The following is an 18,310-nucleotide window of genomic DNA, read 5'->3' as shown; positions in this document are numbered from 1 at the left end:
TTATTTTAGTGAGAAGTTGAATGAAGCCAAACAAAAGTTTCCTACCTATAACAGAGAACTATATGCCGTAGTTCAAGCATTTAGACATTGGAGGCACTACCTTTTGCCTAGGGAATTTGTTCTTTTTTCTGACCATCAGGTCGTAAGTACCTAAATCCACAAAATAAGTTAGGATCCCGACAAGTCAAATGGATAGAATTCCTTCAAGAATACACCTTCATTCTCAAACATCGTGCTGGTGGACTACAAGCCTACAGACGCACTAAGCAGGGTGGTTGGCACTATCTGATCAAAAAGTGTGAACATTATAGACTTCGACAGAGTCTAGGAAGGACATCTCAATTGCCCCGACTTTGGTGAAATTTTATGCTACGCTTTTGGAGGGTACGACCACCAGTGACGATTATCTCTTACACGATCGATTTCATTTTCGGGGATGTCGATTATGCATACACTACGGGTCACTACGAGATTTCATTGTGTTGGAACTGAATACAAGTGTATTAGTTGGCCACTTCGGAAAGAACAAGACCATAGCTATAGTGGAGGATAGGTTTTACTGGCCTGCTTGAGACGGTATGTTGCAACAATTATCGAGAGGTGTGGGACGTGTCAGCAAGCTAAAGGCAAGCAGCAAAATACCAAATTATATACACCCTAACCTATACCACATTCACCATGGCAAGACCTTAGTATGGACTTTGTTTTAGGTTTACCCAAGACCATTAGGGAGCACGATTCGATTATGGTTGTCGTCGATAGATTTTCTAAAATGGTACATTTTGTACCTTGTAGGAAACATCCGATGCCTCTCACATTGCCCAATTGTTCTTTTGCTGAGATTGTAAGGTTGCATGGAGTGGCCAAAACAATAGTTACAAATAGAGACATATGATTTGTTAGTTAGTTTAGGAAAACTAATTGAAAAATAATGAAAACAAAATTGCAATTTTCATCTGCACACCACCCCCAAACGAACGGACAAACTGAGGTTGTCAATCGAAGGTTAGGTGATTTACGAAGATGTTTAGTTGGTGAAAACACAGTAATTGGGACACTATTCTTCCTATAGCTAAATTTGTATATAATAGCTCCGTTAACCAAACAACTGGCATGAATCCTTTTGAAATTGTTATTGGATGCTACCCACGAAAACATATTGATTTAGCACCTTTACCTACCAAAGCAGTGAACATGCAGACTCTTTTGCTCAACATATACTAGAATTGCATAATGAAATTGTGAGACGAATAATTCTTAGTAATGAAACTTACAAGAAACTTGCTGATGAACGCTGGCGAAAACAAAGAATTTAAAGGAGATATGGTTATGGTGAGAATTAGACATAAGAGGCTTCCAAAAGGAGCCGTTAAGAATTTTTATGCACGATGAATGAGTCCATTTAAAATTCTAAAAAAAGTTGGTTCTAATGCCTATTTGTTTGGATTGCTACCCGACATAGGGATTATCTCCACTTTCAATATTGAAGACCTAACACTATCATAAAGATATACATAACTCAAATTTATCTTTATTTGATAGTTCTATTCCTCCTTCAACTCGTCATTCTAGCCCTTGTTTGCAGAAAAAGCAAGATGCAATCGAAGGGATACCTGATGACCGTATTGTGTCCACAAGATGGAGGGAATCACACATTCTTAGTCAAATGGTTGTACATGCCTCGTGAGGATGCGATGTGGCCCATGCAAGAGGAGATTCAGACGATCAACCGGAAACTTTATGAAGAATCCATTAGCCACAATTCGTCGAAACCAAATTTTCCCAAGCCGAGGAGAGTTTATGGGGAACCAGGTCCTGTTTAGACTTAAACTCGTCGTCAGAACTATATTTGGAATATTTGGTTGGACGATAGAACGGTACTAAAAGCCTGAGTTGTAACTGAGTCTTATTCAGATTCAGTGGATTGATTTTGGAAGTCTTATTAGATTAGGATTTTTATTTGAAAGTTTTAGTTTATTAGGAAGTTTTAGTTTAGAATTCTATTCCTTTTCAGAACTCTGTTTTGAATTCTGATATGAGAATTTGTTTAATTTTCTTTTTAGGACTACTAGTTGTATTCTTAGTCGTACTAACTTATATTCTATAAATAAGCATCAAGACCCTATTGTAAGGCATGCTTTTGGTAAATGAGAATTGAGTTATCTGAATTCCTTGTGAATTTTCTTGCCTTTGCGAAAGTGTCAACCGAAGCGAGTCCGGCTCAGGAGCGAGTCCTGAAAATTATGCTTTCCACAATTTTAGAAGTTCCATCGAAGCGGCTAAGATCCAACGATCACAAGAAGATAAACCAACTCGCCCGCGTGCGTACAATGTATCCAACACTACGAAAACTCAAAGGTGGGATATTTCCCTGATCAATCTCTTATTTAAGTTTTAGAATCTCTGGATTTGTCATTTATTTCTTTTAGTTTGATTTCTAGGAATCGCTCGATCCAAACTTTTTTCAAGCAATTCTCGAAAACCCCCAAACTCCCTAAACCATCCTGCATCACTCCTTATACTTGATAGTGGAATCTCGCAACCTCTAATGAACTTTTTGTTGCACCTTTTGAAGCTGTTTTAGATAATATTCTGCACCTGCACTAACTCTACCAGGATAAGGTATGGGTGCTCGGTCAAGGAAGTAGACTATAGGACGACCATATAAAAGCTTCAAAAGGAGATTTTTCCAATGGTCCTGTTTATGGAACTATTATAAGCAAATTCAACTTGAGGTATAATTAAATCTCATTTTGTTGATTTTTCTCCAGCTAAACATCTTAAGAGATTACCCAAAAATCAATTTACTATTTTCATCTACCCATCAGTTTGTGGATGGTATGGGCTATTGAAATTCAATTTGCTTTTAGCTCTTGACATTAAAATTCTCCAAAAATGACTAACAAATTTTGTGTCTCTATCAAATGTCATTGATTTAGGAATATCATATAAACGTACAATTACATTAAAAAAGAATTTTGCAATATGTGATGCATCAGAAGTTTTTTTGCAAGGAATAAAATGAGACAATTTTGTAAAATGATCAACAACCACAAAAACCGATTCAACTTGGCGTGCAATCTTGGTTTAGCCTAGGACAAAGTCCACGGAGCGCATGAAAGTACTAGGGGCATGACAAGCCACTCGTATAATCCTTCTTTGGTTTTAAATGCTGCCTTAAGTGCAGATATCATCAAATCCTCCTTTGGTTTTAAATATGGATATGATGATTGAAGAAGAGAATTCAAATTCTTCTTATTCATTCAATAATGAATTACAAAGATATATATACATAAATGTTTCTATAATAAGATATTTAATAAGGAAAGATCTCTTAAGGAAAGATGCCTACAACTATACTAGCTAAATAGAAACATAATATATACAATTTTGACTTTTCATAACACTCCCCCTCAAGTTGGAGCATAGATATTAATCATGCCCAACTTGTTACAAATGTAGTCAACCCGAGCTCCATTCAAAGCTTTGGTGAAGATATCCCAACTGGTCTCCAGTCTTGATATACCCTGTTGAAATAATCTTCTGTTGTATCTTTTCACGAATAAAGTGACAATCAATCTCAATATGTTTAGTTCGCTCATGAAATACAGGATTAGAGGCAATATGGAGAGCAGCTTGATTATCACACCATAATTTAATGGGTTGTGGATTCTTAAGACCAACCTCATCCAATAATTGTTGTATCCACATTACTTCACACACAGATTGTGCCATAGCCCTGTATTCCGATTCAGCACTAGAACAGGAGACAGCACTCTGCTTCTTACTTCTCCACGACACCAAGTTACCTCCAACAAAAACACAATATCCTGTAGTCGATCTCCTATCAACCTTTGAACCCGCCCAATCTGCATCTGAAAAGCATTCAATATTTGAATGTCCATGGTTCTTGTACAAGATACCACGCCCTGGAGCTCCCTTCAGATAACACAAAATTTGTCCCAAAGCTTCCCAATGAGTAACAGTCGGAGAAGACATAAACTGACTTAACACACTGACGTTGTATGCAATATCTAGCCGAGTCACTGTAAGATAGTTCAATTTGCCAACTAATCTCCTATACCTCTCTGGATCTTCAAACAATTCATCATCATTAGCTGTAAGTTGGAGATTAGGAGCTATTGGTGCACTGCAAGGTTTTAGCTCCTAATTTTCCTGTTTTTGCTAGTAAGTCAAGCACATATTTTTTTTGAGATAAGAAGATGCCTCTTTTGCATCTTGTAACTTCAATACCCAAAAAATACTTCAACATCCCCAAGTCTTTTGTCTGAAACTGGGTTTGAAGAAAAAGCTTGAGAGATGAAATTCCTGCAGTATCATTCCCAGTGATGACAATATCATCCACATACACTACTAATAGAATTATACCAGTCTCAGAATGTCTATAAAACACAGAATGATCACACTTACTTTTCTTCATGCCAAACTCCTGAACTACTTCACTAAATCTGCCAAACCAAGCTCGAGGACTTTGCTTCAAGCCATATAAAGATTTTCGAAGTCTACAAACTCGACCTAACTCTCCCTGAGCAACAAAACCAGGTGGTTGCTCCATATATACCTCTTCTTGAAGATCACCATGGAGAAAAGCATTTTTAATGTCCAACTAGTGTAAAACCCAATGAGAGGTGGCCGCCAACGAAATAAATAAGCGATTAGCCACAGGAGAAAAAGCGTCGGAATAATCAACCCCTTAAGTCTGAGCATAGCCTTTGGCAACAAGGCAGGCTTTTAGGCGAGCTACAGAACCATCTGGATTCATTTTCACAGTAAATACCCATTTGCAACCAATAGCTCGCTTATCGGCAGGTAAGGGTACCAGTTCCCAAGTACCATTAGCGTCTAAAGCCATCATTTCCTCTTCCATTGCAGCACGCCAGCCAGGATGAGACAGCTTCCACAACAGATTTAGGAACAGAAACTGACTCTAGAGAGGTAATGAAGCAACGAGAAGAGGATAACAAACAGTCATAAGAAACAAATGATGAAATAGGGTAAGTACACGTACGTTTGCCTTTGCGAAAAAGATCAGAGTCAGAAGCAAGGTCGGTGAGAGTAGTGACTGGATCTTCCGACGAAGAAGCTGGTGGAGGATCTGAGTCAGGAGTCGCCAATCTCCAAGAATAGACATGAACAATAGAGGGTCGAACAGTTGCCGATGGAGCAGGAATAGGTGTTGCAGGACTGGACACTTGTCTAATAGTGTAAACAAAGAGATCATCTTCCTCTCCCTGACTTTCATAAATAGATGAAAGAGGAAAGAATGGAGTAGATTCAAAAAATGTAACATCTGCAGACACAATATATCGATCGAGAGTAGGAGAGAAGCACCGATACCCCTTTTGCAGACGAGAATACCCAAGGAAGACGCACTTAAGGGACTTTGGATCCAATTTAGTTACCTGTGGACGAACATCTCGTACAAAACACGTACTACCAAAAAGACGAGGTTCAATAGGAAATAAAGATTTAGATGGAAACAAAACAGTATAAGGAATAGCACCATCCAAGACAGACGAATGCATGTGATTAATCAAAAAACAAGCTGTGGAAACTGCATCAGCCCAAAAATGTTTAGGAACTTTCATTTGAAAAAATAGGGCACGAGCTACCTCAAGGAGATGTCGGTTTTTTCTTTCAGCAACTCCATTTTGGAATGGAGTGTCAACACATGATGATTGATGAAGGATAACATTCTGTGTCATATAACTGTGAAAATTTTCTGAAAAATATTCTTTCGCATTGTCACTTCGCAATATACGCACATAAACATTAAATTGTGATTTGATTTTAGTACAAAAGGCACAAAAAATTGAGAATAGTTTTGAATGATTTTTCATTAAATATAACCAAGTAACACGAGAATAATCATCCACAAAGGTAACGAAATACTTAAATCCTAATTTGGAAACAATAGGACACGGACCCCAAATATCAGAATGAACTAACTCAAAAGGGGACGATGCCCGTTTATTGACTCTAGACACAGAAGGTAAACAATGATGCTTAGCAAACTAACATGACTCACACTCTAGACTGGACAAAGACTGAAACTGCGGAAACAATTTTTTCAAGGTGGATAACGAAGGATGTCCCAACCGACAATGGACCTCAAAAGGAGTTAAATTACTGGAGCAAGCAAGAGACCTCGGCACCTGGTTGTCAAGGATATAGAGACCTCCAGACTCATGTCCTCTACCAATAATCTGCTTCGTCGTAAGATCCTGAAACAAACAATGATCGGAAAAAAATGAGACAACAATTTAAAGCTCGGCTGAGTCTACTAACAGATAGTAAATTGAAAGAAAATTGGGGTAAACATAAAACAAATGACACAGAAATTGATGACATTGGGTTTGCAATGCCAGAACCCATGACACAAGAGGCAGATCCATCGGCTAAAGTCACAAGAGAAGATGTTATATGAGACTGAAAAGCAGATAAAAGACTAGAGTTACCTGTCATATGGTCTGTAGCACCCGAATCAATGACCCATTTGGAATGGGAAAACACAAAGCATGATGTGGATTTACCTGACTCGGCGAGTGCAGTGACAGGGGAACTGGTGGACTTTAAGGATGTCTGATATTGGGAGAACTGTGCAAATTCTTCAGCAGACACAAACAGTTTTCTCCGAGGATGGGGTTTTCTCCGAGGATGGGGTTGTATACTCCCCGGCTGCCATGTTGGCCATCTAAGATCGTTGGTTCTTATTTTGAAGTTTCAAACATGTGCGCTTTGTATGACCAGGTTCATGACAGTAATAGCAAACAACTCCAAAATCTCGATTAGAGGCAATCTCTCCATAACAGTGATTACCTCTATTGGTAGTAATCCCTCTATTGCTCCCTCTACTATTATGTCGTCCGTTATCATTGCGACTCATAAGCGCGTTATTAGTAGATTGAGAAAATTGAGGAGTCTCCGTAAGAAGTACTCGGGTGAAAGTATCATGCAAAGAGGAAATCTCAGAGCTAGAAAGAATATGAGATTTAGCTGTCTCAAATTCTGGGGGTAAACCAGCAAGAAAACTCATAACCGCCATTTGCTCGCATTGAACCTGCTGCACTTTTACATCAGGACTAAAGGGTAACAAAACACTAAGCTCTTCATAAACACGTTTAAAGTCCATAAAATAGGCTGTGAGAGACCTATCCTACTTCTCAAATCGGTAAAATGCCTTACAAACATCATATATGCGGGAGAGGTTCCCTTTGCCAGAGTATAAAAAATCTAAATAATCCATCAATTCTTTCACAAACTCACAATGATTAATTAGACAAATTACCTCACTTTGAATGGAGTTCCTGAATTGTAAGAACAACCGAGCATGCTTGCTTTGTATCATCGTTCGGTGGATCGCTAGTTAGGTGATCATCCTTATCAATGCTTCGTAGATAAACACAAACCGTCTTGCCCCATTCCAGATAGTTGGAGCCATTGAGTTTGTGTTCTGTGATTTTGGTCATTACCGAGATCACATCGGCAATCACAAATTTTGGCTCACTCTTAGCAGACACAGTTTCAAACATGGCGTCTTGGACAACGAGACCAAGTCACAAAGCAGCTCACAGAGCTGCACTTTACACCTCGCTGCGAGGCAAATAAAACCCTAGGTATGTCACCTAAGGATCAAAACAAGAACCAGATGCACGAACCTTAGATTGCAGCAGTAGCACCGACTGTAGCACAGTACTGTAGCAGCAATGTAGTACAGTACTGTAGCGCCGCACTGTAGCGCCGCACTGTAGCGCCGTACTGTAGCACCGCACTGCTGCAGTACTGCAGCAGTACTGTAGCAGTAGAGAAAAGAAAAAAAAAAAAAAGAACGAGCAATGCCGATGAGATCCGGTGAGGGACAGCACTGGATCGCTATACCCTAGAATTAGGGTTTAGCTCTGATATCATAAAGAAGAGAATTCAAATTCTTCTTATTCATTCAATAATGAATTACAAAGATATATATACATAAATGTTTCTATAATAAGATATTTAATAAGAAAAGATCTCTTAACTCTTAAGGAAAGATGCCTAAAACTATGCTAGCTAAATAGGAACATAATATATACAATTTTGACTTTCCATAACACTCCCCCTCAAGTTGGAGCATAGATATTAATCATGCCCAACTTGTTACAAATGTAGTCAACCCGAGCTCCATTCAAAGCTTTTGTGAAGATATCCCCCAACTGGTCTCCAGTCAGTCTTGATAATGATTTCTGCTCTTAAGGTCAATCTTAGAGAATATCATTATCTCCTAGCATATCATCAATCCTAGGGATGGAAACCTATACTTGATGGTGATCTTGTTAATTGTTCGACTATCAACACACATTTGCCATGTTCCATCCTTTTTTGGTGTAAAAAGGGCAAGAATCGCGATAGAGCTCATACTCTCTCTAATGTAACCTTTTGGTAGAAGTTCAGAGACTTATCATGTAACTTCATGTTCAGTGGGACTCATCCTATAATGATGGGCTAGGTGTGGAAGGCTTGCACCACGTACAAAACCAATGCAGTGTTAGATGTCTCTCATAGGTGGAAGGCCATCGGGGAGTTCCTCAGGCATGATATCAGAAAAATCATTAAGCAATAGCTAAACAGCTTTGAGTAACTTCAATTTTCTCAGATGTCTCTTTTGCTAAAAGGATTTATGCAATTGGGGACTTCGCTAGATTTTTAGAGAATTAGCTTTGTTCAAAACCATCATTTTATGTTCATCAGTGGAGGGTTTGATGCAGAACAGGCCTGAACCTATGTTGATCGGATTAAACCGATTTAGTTCATCATTTTCTAAATTAGATTACATTAGTTGAGAATATCTTTTCGTTAGTTAAATGAAGATTTTTAGCTATCCTCTTATTTGCTTTTATTTGTTTTTTTTTTTTGTTAATCTCTAGATAAAGTTGTTTTAGTTGGTTATTTAGGATAAGATTAAATTCTAAGTTGGCTATGTATAGATAAGGTTAAGAATAGTATAAATAAGGTTCTTTGAATGGAGATGAATATGAATTTATGAATTTATGAATTTATAATGAAGACAAATGCTTTGGCAATGATGTCTTTTTTTCCTTCGCGAATGCGTCGCCCTAGAGTGAGTCCACTCCCGGAGTGAGTTCGGTTCAGGAGTGAGTCTTGATTATCTTTTCTATTTTTTTCTATTCTCTTGAATTTTTCTATTTTCTTTAATTTTCATTTTTTTAATTACAAAAATTTCTAAAGCAGTATTTCAAAAACTTTCAAATTTTCAAAAAGCTTTCAAAATCATAAATTATATTTTGGAACCCTCTAAAAATGTAGGACCCTATATTTTGTCCTACATTAAGGTTGCTTTCGGGACTTTTTTGATTTAGGCTTTGGTTTAGGTAAGTAATTTAGGAGAACCAATCTAATTTTCTTATTATCCTTTGTGACTATGTAGGTGTTCTTCCTACCATCATGTAGAGTGCTACGATCAAATTGCCAAGATCTACCTAACAATAGGCGACTCACATCCGTAGGTACAACATCACACCAAACCTTTTAGGTATAAGTATTCCCAATAAAAAATTTAACAAGACGTCGCTCTGTTACCGGAAATTGATCCTCATCCTTAAACCAAGCTATTTTGTAGGGTTGAGCAAGTTTTAAAGTTTTCAGTTTGAGTTTTCTCAAACATATTTTTAGAGATAAAGTTTTCAATACTCCCACCATCAATGACAATAGAGCAAAACTTACCCTTGTGCTACAGATGGTTTTAAAAAGGCTAGACGCTTCCAATCATCTTGGGTGGACTTAGAAGCTAATAGGACTCAATGGATCATGAGATTTGTTTCAGTTGCATCAGGAGATTCATCAAGAATCTCATCTATATCTTCTATTTCTACAGTTTCTTCGCCATTTTCATTTTCTTCCTGATTTTATATTAGCTTGGCTCTAGAATCAAATGTTCTCAAACAGCAATCAAAGGATTTATGTCCAAGTTTGTTATATTTATAACAAATGATGCCAGATTCAACGGGTTTAGCATCTAAAATTCCTTTTCCCTTCAATTTTTGAACAAGTTTTGAAGAGATTTGGCTATCATTCTTTAGGATAGGCTTGGTTCCTATGGTGTTCTTTACACTGGCACTTCCCTGACGAAAGGTTTGTCTTTTAAGTTTATTCTCAACCCTAAGTGCATGATTTAAATCATGTTGACCAGATAGAAAGTTAAAAGGGCTAACTCGTCTTGGATTTGGGTTCAAAGACCGACCAGATAGCGAGCCACCCGCTGTTCTTCGTCATCTTTAAGTTCATTGCGAGCTTAAAGGTGAAAAATTATTCAGTATATTCTTGTACCGATTTAGACCCTTAAGATTGTGAAATTTTTGAAATATGGTTTGACGGTAATCAGTCGATAAATATTTTCGTTCTAAGTTTTTCTTCCGTTCTTTCCCACAAGGTAGTCTTTTCCTTACCCTTTCTAACACTATTGTTTTGGACTTGTTTCCACCATAGTAAGGCATGAAGAGGCAAATTTAACTTTTTTGTCATCACGTAAGTCTTTCCATTCAAAAAATTATCCATACAATTTTACCAAAAAGTTACAATTTTCTAAAAAGTAGTGAAGTTCAGTGTAGTTTTATATACTGTGGGGCCCAAAGCATTTTTCCAATAGTTGTTTTCTCTTTTAATATCAATGCAAGATTTAGTACAATGGAGTCGAACCCAAATTTTCTGAAAATATGCAAACCATCTTGGGAATTGATGTATTACACTAAATGCATGAGCACAGTTTAGGTAGAAAAAGTTACAGATACTTGATCTTTTGGCCATTGAATTAGATCTAACAACTAAGAATTAAAACATTTTATGTTAATTTAATAACAAAAGAAAATTTGTATGGTTGTGATATATACCCATCAAAATTGAATAAATGATATTGCTAGTATATGATAAGGGTTACATTTATAGGGAGTGGCATTTTGGGAAAGAGAATGATCCCAAAACTCCCTCTTTTATAAGCAGTATATAGATAACAACCTAGTTTTAAATTCAAAACTTGAAAACAAGTAATACTTATCCAAGTAACTAATACGAACTAATCCAAGAAAAATTAGTTCAAAATTCCAAATTCAAATTCAAAGTACAAAAAAAAAAAAAAAAAAACATCCAAATTTGAAATTCAAATTCAAAATTCAAAATTCAAATGTGATGCAATCCAATTGCTTTGTCCTAGCAAACATCATCTATATAATTACGACCTACTAACATCACCACCCCATCATCACATATCTCTCTTTAATGGCGTAACATTGATCTTATCAAAGGAATTAGTAAACCAGAACTCTATTTTGGTTAAATGATTTGTGAGCAAATAATTTAATATGGGCAGCTCAAACTTTGTTAACCAAATGGTCCCTAACTGTAAATCCATCTCTTACTTACTCTATTGCATAAAACGCTTAGGGCGTGTTTGGTTCGAAGTTGGAGTCGGAATCGCAATCGGAATCAAAATAAGCTGGAATCGGAATCGGAATGACTCATTACCTAATTTCGTTTGGTTCATCACCTGAATCGGAATCGGAATAAATCATTCCCATTGTTGGTGTTTGGTTCAGGTGGATATAAAAAACGTAATCAAATTAATATACGAACGTTATCTTTATAATATATTAATTTAAATTCAAATTAAAAATTAAATATTAAAAATTTATTATCAAAATTTTTAAATAATGTCAAAATTTTAAATCTATTTTTTAAAAAAATAAATTAATCTTTGAAGTTGAGTAGATAATTCAAAATATGAAACTAAATTTTTATTTATTCAAATTCAAACTTAAAATTACAATTTAAATTTTAATTTGAATCCATAAATTTAATTTAAGTTTGAAATAAAATTTGAATAAAACTTTATATAAATTAAAATTTAATTTAAATTCAAATTCATAAGTTAGATTCGAAATACTTGATTAAATTTTAATTTTTAATTTAAGTTCAAATTAAAATTTAAAATTATATATTTAATTTTTAAATTTTAACTTATATTTTAATTTAAAAAGTTGAAAAAATAAATTTAATCCGAATAAATATCCATTCCGTCCGGATTCAACTTTCAATCCGGCCTCCTAGGCCGGATTGAAAAAAGGGGTGATTGGGGCATTCCCATTCCACTCGGGAATCGGAATCGGAATGGAACTCCCGTGTACCAAACACCCACAAACGGATTCACCTATTCCGATTCCGATTCCATGGTGAAAAAGAAGCGAACCAAACACGCCCTTAGTTTCTTGTCAACCATCTAACTATGAATTTAGCACCATATAACCTCCGGTCTAAGATTTTCTATAAATTGGCTTTCATGGCATAAACTTTCCAAAGAACAATAACTTACCATGGATTAAAGTTTCGAATCAATTGAGTTTTACCAAAACATATCAAAGAAGAAAAGGAATGACACAATATGCAAATTTCATGTTCTATTTATAGGAGAACCACTCAATCATCCATACTCAACTATGAACAATTCTTGAATCAAGGATTTCCACACAAAACTATCAAAGAACAACAATACATTATGCCCTATTTCATGTCAATAATCTGTGCAGTGAGTTTAATAAGAAATATCAAGAGAAAGTAATGCCCAAGTCAGTGAACTAAATTAAGTTATTCAGGCTCTCACCAACCTTGTCTAGAGTCTGCGTGGTTAGGACATAGAGGGGAGGAGCAACCAGCTTGATCTTTACAGGGCAATCATCACTACCAGCAGCTTCTGCTTTCCTCATAGCCTCCTGGAAAGCAATCAGTCAGCAGAACATGTATCCTCACTCGATGCAAACATTTTTTCTCCAACATCCAAAAGCATAAATAAGAGCAAAATTCAGAAACAATAAGGGCATGTTTGGTTCATGAGTGGAATAGAAATTGGAAACGGTATTGGATTGCACTGGAATGGGAAACGGAATGACGAATTTTCCAAACATGTTTGGTTCATTATTGGAATGGAAATCGGAATGGACACTTAGAATTTTAAAAGAGGGTTTTTGTTAAGTGAGAGGAGAGTGATGAAGGGAGAGGAGGGGGAAGTTCTTGTAAGAGACGATTTTTGAGTGGTTTACTAGGAATGGGCCAATCCGGGATTCAAAACCGGATTGAGCCATAAATGCATCGGGGAATGAGAATCTGAATCCGATTCTTATAAAACAAATAACAACTATTGGAATCAATAAATCTCATTCCGATTCTATAGTCTAAAATAGGTAAACCAAACAAGCCGTGAGAGAACAGAAAATGGGCACTAGTCGCGAACCTTGATGTGGAGAACTCCATCAAACTGAAAACATTTCATCTCGATGTCCGCACGTATCTTCAGAGGCTGCGGTGTCATCCTTCTCCTGATATTCTTGACCAGCGCATCCTTAACTTCCGGCGTCATTGCCGGCACAGCCTTAGTGACCTACACTCACCTCGGTCGATTAGGAATTCTAAAAGAGGCTAGCATCAAAAGAAGAGATCAAAAGTACTCAAAGTGCAGCAGCAATTATACCGCTTGCCCATCAGGCCCATCTTCCTTCACTTCTCGCGTCAGCGGATCGAGAACCGAATCAGGGTCCGTCACAATCAACTTGAATGCCTAACAATACGCCGACCAAAGAGCCGTCATCATCTTTGGAATTCCAACCAAGAATTAAAATCGTCGGATAAAGGCCAAAGGAGGAAGTCAGCTCTAGACCTACCTCGAATGCGTGGCCGTATTTGCGGTAGAGGGGCCAGCCGACGTGGACGTAGAGGTCCTCGAGGTCGAGGTCGAGGGTCTCGGCGACGTGGCGCATGATGGAGTGGACGAGCTTGCTCTTGTTGTAGCGCTCCTCGCAGGCCTGGATGTCCTCCTCGGAGACGCGGCGCTTGGAGAGGTCGATGTAGCCCTTGTCGCGGTCGACGCGGAGGACCATGACGGGCTCCTGGCGCCCCACCTTGATGAGGGAGGAGACGGAGCGGATGCGTCGGCGCGACAGCTCGGAGAAGAGGATCATTCCCTCGATGTTGTTGTACTCGAGGAGGGACACGTACGCGCCCATGTCCGCGATGTGCTTCACCTGGATCATCACCGCCATGTCCACCTCCGGGTACTTGGCTTCGTACATACGGCACTCCAGGTTCGGCATCTTTTCTCTGCCTTCTTCTTCTTCTTCCCCGACACTAGGCTTTCTCCGCTTGCGTAAGGTGCTACCGGAGAGGGGTCACTAGGGTTTAGGTTTTGTGAGTGCCGCCGCACGCAAGTCTAATGCATACTTGCAGCCCCTTACGCAACGTTTCTCACATATACATCGGCCAATTTGCCGCCGTAGATTTGCAATTTTTTTTTTTTGTTTAACCCTTGAAACTTAAAAAATGGGAAAATACTCCCTGTACATTCTATTTGGTTAATATATCTTACACCCCAAATAGAGATAGTTGAGATTAAACGGAGTTTTTGAATTTGTTTTTTTCTCATCTCATTTTTTTTCATTCCATGCCTTCCCTCAAGCTCTCGCTCAAACTCTCTCTCACACTCTTTACCGTTTGGTTCGGATATAAGCAAGAACTAGCTATTACAGGAATAGATAAGTATGGGGATAAGAAAAATAGTTTTTGGATGCAAATTGGATTGTTCCCGGGGATAAGAACAATTTTAGGTAGTTTTATATAGGAAATAGAGGTGTTGGTGGGGATAACCGAGAACTACTATTCTCGGGTAAAAAATTAGCGTTTGGATATAAAGGGGGGATAAGGGCCTATTCCTATCCCTATCCCATAACCAAACACTGCCTCCCTAATCCAACCTTCTCATAGCTCTCTCTCACCTCTCTCCATAAGCAGGAGCTCTCTCTCTCTCTCTAAGAATTTCTGGTCGTCTTCTCCCAGCATCCAACCTTTTCAGACCTGGGTTGAAGCCCAATATCAGAATATTGATTGCATCTTATGGTGTTCTGATCTTTGACGAGTGCTTGGATAAGGCCCAGATGGTCCAGAAAGACATGAAGGAGGTGCGCGTTTAGCAGGACATGACTAGAAAAAAGGAACAAGAAGCATTCCTACTCCAAGTCTAGCAGTGGCTGTCACGCCCCACCGCCTACCCTTTGTAGGTGGAAGGAGCCCCACATGGGCGCGTGCACAAGACCCGCTGAACGGACAGAGTTTTCTCTGTCCGCCCAAGGCATTACAATCAGTACAATTCAAAACATTCTAAACAGAAATAAAATTCATACACAGATTGTATAAGGAATGCATCATAAACATAAATAACTATTCTATTACAAACATTCATCTCATTCACTTTACATTTACATTATTCCAAATACAACCATATTTATTACATTTCTTTCATTCTTTTCAAACCCTTAGCTACANGCTACTACCTGAATTGCACTCCGTTCGATTACACCGCTTTGGGGGCCCAATCGGAATTACTAATTTCTCGTTTCTTGTTTCTTATTTCTTGTTTCTCATTTCACTTTTCTTGATTTCTTGTACGTATTACATCATAGGACTTGAAACGTTTTTAACACTTCAACCTTTCACCCCAACTCTTCACCGTACATGGGTGTCCAAAATAACAAACATTTCCACAAAACCCGGTTAAAACTCTCGATAATCTGAAAACCTATGTTCTTTCACGCAGCAGCTTCGCTAAAGACTTGAATAACGTAATATCATATGACTTGAAGTCGTTTAACGCTTCAAGCTCACTCCTTACGATAAACCTTGGGAGGGTGTACAAGATTTTCCAATTTTTAACAAATGTGTATTCAAACTCGCACTAACCTTACAGCCTTTGTTCTATCACGTAACGAGCCCGCTTTTAGTCGTAAAAGACGAACCACATGGCCATGTCGGTAATACCACATGGCCATGTGTTACGTCTTTGCACCGTCGAACCCGAAAAACCATTAAAGTGTAGAATTGGGATAGATAAACTTGGGTCGTGCAGAGACCCTCGAACGACCTACTACGATCTCGAGTCTCTTACCAGAAACGTGGTAGGAGTGAAAGAGAGAGATCCCAAAGAGAGAGATGCTCATTTTCAGCGGCAAAACGCGGCTAAAGCGCGGCGAGAGCAGCGAGCGACCAAGCCACCTGAACCCCGGTCGAAAATTCTCCATTTCCCTCCACAAAACTGTCACAAAAAGTACAGATAATGACTCTCAACGACTTGCCCCTGAAATCTCTTCATCAATCAAGTTAGAGAGAGATCAAACACCAAATAGCAGCCTTAAACTGCATAAGAACAAGGCGACGAAGGTCGTCTCAAACAGTCCCCAAGGACGTCGATCTTCCTCTATAGATCAACACTAAATGGGTGCAACTAGGTCCCTTTTCAATGGAACTCCGAACTATGTCCATAAATGAGCGGATCGCTTCAAAAAAAGCCTGGATATCCACTGAATTAGCTCATTAATTGCGTCAAACTCCAACAAAGAAGCGTCGTCCAAAGGTTTAAGTCAAATTGATTTAACTCCTGGGGCCCTGGACCAAACCTCCTACAAGATTGGTTCCCATTCGATCTTAAGGTCAATCTTTTGGCTTTAGCGTTCAAAGGCCGATATTAATAATCATAAGTTACTAAAACTACGGCAAAACTACAGCAAGCGTCGTCCTCCCGCTAGCTCGGAACCTAGTAGAAGTCAACTGAACACTCCTGGAAGACCTTCGAATTGCACTCCATAACTTGACTCGGTTTCGTCTTTAAATTCGATAACGGAACATGATTCATATTAAATCCGGCTTTAGCCTATAAAGCCAGCAGTAAAACTGCGCTACAACTACGAATACAAGTTGTCCTAACCTCGGAACACCTTGACTAAAACCCTGAGGAAACCTGACAAACCTCGGAACCTTGATCCACCCAGCCTGGATTGGTCTCGTTCACTTCGAGGAGATACAAGATATACATAATAATTTTGCACAATCAGCACATGAATACACTAACGATTTCCCGAACTCTTAAGCAGTAGTATTGTAAATGATATAACTGTATCTTAGAGATACTTCATCTCTTAGGAGCGCGGATTTACATAAGTATAAGGACAAACCAAATCAACTTATTATTACTCTGCACAATAATACGAGTACTTTGCATCTCTTGTTACTGTAAGAGAAAAATGAGCGAACTAATGTTCATCTCTTGATACTGTACGAAATACGGAGGTACTATCACCTTTCTAAGATTACGGTATTCATTTAATCGTAATGAGGACATGCGAATGATTTGATCACCTAAGATCAACAACAATTATAAACAATATGACTTTACAGCTAGTTTCCTAGCTCTTGCTCTTATAACACTTGATTTTGTACTATTAACTCTGTACAACCTGATACCTGGAACGAACGAACGGTAGCACGAGTAAGCGTGTGCGAACACTCCCATCGAGGGATGTTCGGCCGTGAGGCCTCAACCGGATGCGCTGTCAACGAGCGGGCACGCCCTAACCCACGGCTTCACCTAACGGCACCCCTCACATATGATGGTGCCCCGGTCAGGAACTCACCAGCTAGGACCGTCCTTACGGGTCTACTCCAACCCGGATGCATAACTCCGGAGCGCATCGCCCGAGGGGGAGCGACCGCCCTCGAGCACGGAACTCGACAGCAAGTATGATCATATCCTTAACTCAAAGGATTATAGTTCAATCTTAACTTTACACTAGCTCTAGTGTTCTTTACATCACTTTATGTTGCAAACTCATGCAATCACATTCTTTACATTCTCATTACTCTTGCTAACTCTAGCAATCATTGTTCTTTGCATTTCTTTTACTTTTGCTAACTCTAGCATCCTTGTTCTTATTGCCCACTTTACTTTAGCTTTACTCGTCGTCATTTTCATCATTCTTTATCGAATGCCACTCGATCTATGTCATTGTGCCACTCTGTTCTTTTGCTCACTTTGGGTGCTCACTTTTCTCTCATGCATACATATAGGGTTTTGACATTATTAGGTTCTCAACCATCTCATTATGCAAGTTGTGCTCACAATCATGCAATCATCACATTTCATCATTACTTTACCCTAAAATGCATGCAACAATATATAGAACATATGCTCAAAGAATGACACATTAGGCATAGAGAGAATTTCAATGAGTTTGAAAAGCACCACCCACCTTGTAGGTCTCTTTAGGTGCTCCGATGATTTTCTTAGGATTTTTAGATGCTTCGTTCTTTACCTGCGGCAAAACGAACCCTTATTAGGCCATTTTGCCCATAACCTTTCATACACTTTTCGAAATGCTATTCCGAGCGCACCAACGCGTCGGAAATACCCCCAATTAGGTTTTTAGAGGGT

General features: G+C 38.6%; 1 protein-coding gene across 5 annotated transcripts in view; it reads right to left on the bottom strand.

Moving 5' to 3' along the window:
- Positions 1-14,294, bottom strand: part of LOC109716274 (eukaryotic translation initiation factor 2 subunit alpha homolog) — a 39,021-nt gene extending 24,727 nt beyond the window's left edge. For 2 of the 5 annotated variants that reach the window (XM_020241605.1, XM_020241608.1), the window contains exons 1-4: positions 13,719-14,293; positions 13,529-13,615; positions 13,292-13,438; positions 12,669-12,773 (exon numbers count right to left, since the gene is read on the bottom strand). In XM_020241605.1, coding sequence (XP_020097194.1) covers positions 12,669-12,773; positions 13,292-13,438; positions 13,529-13,615; positions 13,719-14,147 — 768 coding nt within the window. In that variant the 5' untranslated portion in view covers positions 14,148-14,293. Of the gene's footprint in view, positions 1-6,176; positions 6,246-12,668; positions 12,774-13,291; positions 13,439-13,528; positions 13,616-13,718 lie in introns of all 5 variants that reach the window. The other 3 variants (XM_020241606.1, XM_020241609.1, XM_020241607.1) reach the window with 3 other exon arrangements.

This window comes from Ananas comosus, linkage group 10 (assembly GCF_001540865.1).
Source record: "Ananas comosus cultivar F153 linkage group 10, ASM154086v1, whole genome shotgun sequence".
NCBI classification, from domain to species: domain Eukaryota; kingdom Viridiplantae; phylum Streptophyta; class Magnoliopsida; order Poales; family Bromeliaceae; genus Ananas; species Ananas comosus.
This window is presented reverse-complemented; position numbering and strand designations above follow the sequence as displayed.